This window comes from Manihot esculenta, chromosome 4, assembly GCF_001659605.2.
Source record: "Manihot esculenta cultivar AM560-2 chromosome 4, M.esculenta_v8, whole genome shotgun sequence".
Lineage (NCBI taxonomy): Eukaryota > Viridiplantae > Streptophyta > Magnoliopsida > Malpighiales > Euphorbiaceae > Manihot > Manihot esculenta.
In genome coordinates, this window is record NC_035164.2 from 17,354,794 (window position 1) to 17,360,765 (window position 5,972).

The 5,972-nt window shown below is 35.0% G+C and overlaps 1 protein-coding gene across 1 annotated transcript; it reads right to left on the reverse strand.

The window, feature by feature from the left end:
* Positions 1 to 2,942: 2,942 nt before the first annotated feature.
* Positions 2,943 to 5,397, reverse strand: LOC110612844 (putative clathrin assembly protein At1g03050). Its single transcript, XM_021753664.2, has 2 exons — positions 4,729 to 5,397; positions 2,943 to 4,099 (listed from the first exon to the last, which is right to left on the reverse strand). Exons 1-2 carry the CDS (start codon positions 5,363 to 5,365, stop codon positions 3,012 to 3,014), a joined length of 1,725 nt encoding a protein of 574 aa, XP_021609356.1. The 5' UTR covers positions 5,366 to 5,397; the 3' UTR covers positions 2,943 to 3,011.
* Positions 5,398 to 5,972: the final 575 nt, after the last annotated feature.

The following is a 5,972-nucleotide window of genomic DNA, read 5'->3' on the forward strand; positions in this document are numbered from 1 at the left end:
CAATCTAAAAGGCCTATTGCCTTCTTTAGTGAGAAATTGAATGAAGCTAGGAAGAAGTGGTCTGCTTATGAGTAGGAGTTATATGCAATATTTCGGGCTTTTAAAACTTGGGAGCAGTATCTGATGGGGCGATAGTTTATTATTCACACAGATCATCAATCTTTGATTTGCTTTAAAACCAAAAAAATATGTGAATAAGATGCATGCTCGATGGGTTTTGAATTTTTGAAGGATTTGTATGCTACAGATGATGACTTTGCTAATATATGGGCTAAAGTCCAGGCTCACCAGTCTGCTGATAGGTTCTTGATATATGATGGCTACTGATTCGAGAGGTCTGTGGAGGAGGTTTGAGTGGTCATTTGGGACATGATAAGACTATTACTGGGTTGGAGGAGCATTTTTACTAGCCACAATTGAAAAGGGATGCAGGTCGGATGGTCTAGAAGTGCCCAGTTTGTCAAACTCATATGGGTCATATAACGACCCGAAAACCGGACCGCTACCGGCGCTAGGAATTTCGATACCGGAGTCTAGCCGGGTATTACATTCTCCCCCCCTTAAGAACATTCGTCCCCGAATGTTCCTTAAACTAGCACATGCATAACATAGCATAAAACATAAACATACATACAAAAACACATAACACTCACCTTAGAAGAGATGAGGATATTGCTGGAGCATGGACTCCTGTGTCTCCCAGGTATATTCCTCGATGTTGTGGTAATTCTAAAAGACTTTCACCATCGGGATTTTCATGTTTCCATGTTACGGAAATTCGTGTCAGATCCGGTATCGGAATTCCTAGCGTCGGTAGCGGTCCGATTTTTGGGTCGTTACAGGTCATTCGCAGAATACGGGCTTATACACTGCACTGCCTATTCCAACATATCCTTGGGAGGACTTGTCTATGGATTTTGTTCTTGGTCTTTCACGTACTCAACGTGGATCTGATTCCATTTTTGTTGTTGACAGGTTCTCCAAAATGGCGCATTTCATTCCTTGTAAGAAAACTAATGATACTTCTCATATTGCAAAACTGTTTTTCCAGGAGGTTGTTCGCTTACATGGCATTCCTAAGACCATTACTTATGACAGAGATGTGAAGTTTCTAGCTCACTTTTGGGTGACATTATGGAAACATCTTTGAAACTGAACTTCAATACAGCAGTGTTGCCCTTCCCCAAACTGATGGACAAATTGAAGTGGTGAATCACACTCTTGGCAATTTTCTACGCTGCATCTGCAATAATAAGAAAACTGCTTAGGATCTTGCTCTTGCCTAAGCAGAAATTGCTTACAATAGTACTGTTCACAGCTCCAGAAAGATGTCATCCTTTGCATTTGTGTACAGAAAAATTCCAGCGCATATAGTTGATCTTATTGCTCTTCCTATAGGTTCTCATAATAGTATTGCAGCAAGCAACTTGGCAAAGCAGCATGTGGATGTTTTCAAATAGGTACAAAAATGCCTTACAGAAGCCAATGACAAGTATAAAGGTACAGCTGATAAACATAGGCGGTGCAAGTCCTTCAATACCGGTGACCAAGTTATGGTGTATTTACACAAGGAACATGGTGGAGGACAGAAAAAGCTTGACTCTAAGAAGATTGGTCCATTCCGGATCATTCAGAATATTAATAACAATACCTATGTTCTTGACCTCCCAAATGATATGAAAATTTCCAAGACGTTTAACGTGGCGGGTCTATTTCAGTACTACCCTGCTTATGACAACTCGAGGTCGAGTTCTTTACAAGTGGAAGGGAATGATATGGAGCAATCAGCCTTGGACTTTACGGAAAACTTGGACCGAGCCTAACTTTTACTACCGACATCCGATAGAGACTCATGATAGCTTGCGAAAAGGAAATTTTGAGACGCACGACTTTCAAAAGTGTGACGAGGGTCGAAGGCTGGTCACAAAGTTTGAGGCGAAAATTCCACCATTTAAGGGGTCAATTTTGCATTTTAATTATTTTTTGAATATTTTTATATTTTTGCATATTTGGGTTTTTTCTATTATAAATAGCATTTCCTTAGCTATTTAAGACTCACTTTTCAATCTTTCAAAAATTTTAATAAGACTTTTTGGTTTCTAATCTCTTGTTTCTATTATTTCGTCTTAGCTAAATGTTATTTGTTAAAACTTCTGACAGAATCTAATCAGTCCTATATCACACTCAAATCAATTAAAGAATATGAAAAGAAATTATTTTATGAATAGTTATGATTTATTTCAGTAGATTAACTTGAGAGAAATAAAAGAAAATAATAAAAGAAAAAGAATTTCAAGGAGAGACGACGGCTTCAATTGAGAAAGAGGACTCGTAAATTTTCTTGAAGCAAATTGAGAGAATTTAGAGACTAAAGGAGAGAGAGTTGGCCGCCAAAGAATGATTGAGAGAAAATAATGCTAATTAGGATTTTTTGAGCGAAAAAGGTTATACTTGAATAGGCAGAGTGCAAAAGAGGAAGCAAGTTTCTCCCTACTTTTACTTTTATTATTTTTTAATTTTTAATTTTTATTTTCTGATTTTTATTTTTATTAATTTAATTTAATTTATGGCCTAATTTAATCATTTTTATTTGAATTTATTTTTTATTTTATTTTTAAATATTTTTTTCTTTAGTTAATATATCTTTCCGTCATTCTAAAAATTAATTTTAAAGATATTATTCTCATCATCGAGCTCTCATTTCTTCATATGCATGCAAATGCTGTACAAAGTCAAAGGTTATGGAAGATTTTGAAACATCAAAAACAAAAGGAGAAAAAACAAATCTAAAAGAGTGTAAAAAGACTAATGATTAAATTGAAAATGAAATTCAAGTAATTCGAATATTATTGTCATTATACACGAGACTTTACATACTAGTATCCATATTTAGTATTATCATTTGTGATTGAAAAAACTACATGCTCTTTTTTTTACATTTACTAAAATTTGGAAAGTAGATTACAAAGTCATCTTGAAAAAGCAACTAAAGCATTTTTATAATTGGACAACTAGTGTCCATTTGTATATCCCCCCATATTGTAAGAATTCGGTTGTGCTAATTCAAGTTGTCCTCGCATCCCATCTTTGGCATATTGTTCCCACATTAACTGCTCATCCATTAATAGCTTTTGCTTCTTCTCCATGTCTGATATTTGCACATATGGTGGTGGGGCAACTGTAGATGAAGCTGCAAATGGGTCTACAATAGGCAAATTTACGTTACTATTGTTTGCCATTGGTGGAGCTGGAAGTGCTAATGTTCCAGGCCTTCCAGCTGATCCAAGAGCAACACTGCTTGCACTTCCACTAGCTGTATTTGACATTGCTGCATTTGTTACCCCTTGTTGATACATACCATCAAGCAACATCATATCAAAACCCCCTGCAAGATTCTTCCTTTTATTGGATAAAGCACTAGCAGATTGAATTAGAGCTGACTCCCAATCTGCTGTGACATCACTAAATAATTCCAGTGTTGAAGTGTTTGTTGCAACACCACCATCAACATCAAACAAAGCTAAAGCCAATTGATTTGCATGTGATTCTAGTGATTGTGCATCATCACCCAAGTTCAACAAATCAGCTTCTTTTTCTATTTTTTCTTCTTTTATCTCTTCCTTAATTAGTTCTTCTATCACTTCTTGTGTTGAATCCTCAACAAAATCATCAGGTGGTGGTAGTGCCTTTGTTGCATTCATATCAACTTCTTTGTCATCTGGACCTTCAGATTCTTCTTCATTGTCAAGTTTTGCTTCATAAGTTATGGCTTTTGTGGTTTGGGCCAATGCTGACTTGTTTCTTATAAAATCATCCATGAGGTTTAGTTTTTTCTGTGTAATTTTCTCAACTTCAGGGTAACCTGACGAGTGTGAAATACCAACATTCTTACACCATCCATAGAAGTTATCAAGGTCATCAAACTGCTTTGAGACATGACAGAAAATATCATAAACTTTGATAGAGTCAGAAATCTCTAGCTCCATGAAACGATCAGTTAAGATACCCAAGATCTCCATTATCTTATAATATATTTGGAAGCTTTCTTTGACTATTGGATAGATAGCGACCATCATAACTCTACTATGTTTTGCTCCACCTATTCAATGTAAATTGAGATAAAAAGCTAACATAACGCAAATAGAAACTAAATCATATACACATATATAATATTCTTGGTCACTACATGGGCAAGGTAGACATTACCCCCACAGAAGCATTTGCTTGTATAGTCATTACCAGACATATATAATTAGACAATAATGAGTTTCAATTTTGTCCTAGATGTATCTCAAAAAACATCTCAAGTTGAAGTCTCCATATATTTATATAAATGTAAATTAAATGGCATTGTGATTATTTCCTCTATTCCTTAATAAGTGTCCTTTTTTCCAATTTCACTAGGATTAGAATAAATTAATTTTTTTATAAGGAGAAATTTTATTAAAAATAATTACTTAGCATGACAACATAAACAAAACCCATAAAAACTAAGAGAAAGATCCCAACCTAAGCATTGTCATGCTAATTAAGAGAAACTCAAGAAAACATCCAAGAAAAAACTCAAGTCATAGAAACATCTCTAAAAGAAGGCTAAGATTGCATGCATACCTTCTTAAAGCTCACAGATATAAGATGTTCATGCAATGATTACCTTTTGTATCCTAGTATATACAGTACTACAAGTCAATTAGGAATTAAGACACTATAAAAAAAAAACAAACAAACCTGTTGGGCGGCATGCCAAAAAGCGATCAAGAAGGTGTTGCAAATGTTGTGCCCTGGAAAAGATATGATCAATTTTCATATCTCGAGTTGGTATGGATCTCCCATAAGTTGTTGAAGTCTCTTGTCCTTCATCATCAGTTTCTAAAGCACTTCGCTTCCGACGACGCATATGCATCCTAAACTCAAGCCTTTCATCAAGATATAGTGCATAAGTACGCACAAATGCTGAGTAATCCCATGAATTAGAATGTGAAGTATCACAAAAATCAGACATGTTAAGAATTCGAGTCCCTCGTCTTGTGGCGAAGAAAATCTCTTGCTCATATGTTGGATCCCCCTCTGCCAGTAATCTTTGGATGAGAATAAGTGTCTTTAATGCCACTGTCCAATTCTTAGTCTTATTTAGCCTTCTTGAGAGGGTGTTTATACATGCACTTATATATGCTCGAGAATACGATGTTAAGCTTAAGATTTCACGAATGTGTCTCTCCTCTGCTGGGTACTCTTCATGGCTAGTTGCCTTTACAATTGCTACATCCAATTCTGATAACGAAGTGCTACTCCCAACTTTTGCTAGCCCTATGCTCGTCTGATCCTTGACTGCCCCAATGGCTCTCCTTATCTTGCTTGGAGCCATCGCATGCTATTTCCCAGATATATGTATACACACAAAAAGATGAATACAACCTGCTAAAAAGAATGAATTTGTTAAATTTCAATAGGCAAGTGATCAAAACATAGTAGAAAAAAAATCTATTAGAAAATCAAATTTCAACTAATTAATTATTTTAAACCTAAAAATATACGTTACATGAAAAGGGTATGCTCCTATTCATAGAATATCTCTTATTAGATTTTTTTTTTCTACAAATAAGGTCTTGTAAAAAGGTAAAGTATTTCTCTTTCCTTATTTCTCTCTTATGGTTATTATATCAACATAATTCTTATCTATCTCTCTAATTTGAGCATTGGAAGGTCACTGCTAATACCTCCCTGATGGTAGGCTTATTTGTACATCGTCTTATATGAGAGTTACTAAAAACTAATATTAAATTGGTGATGAGAATTTCAAAATTTTTCATCAAAATTTTATATGAGGAAACACATAAATACATAAAATTATTGGCATTGAAAGGAAGAGATATATACCAGCTGCAGCAAAACCCAACTGAATAGTGATCCAATCTTCGTAATGAATGCCCAAATATTTTCTGAATTATTACATAGAGTGTATGAATGTCGAA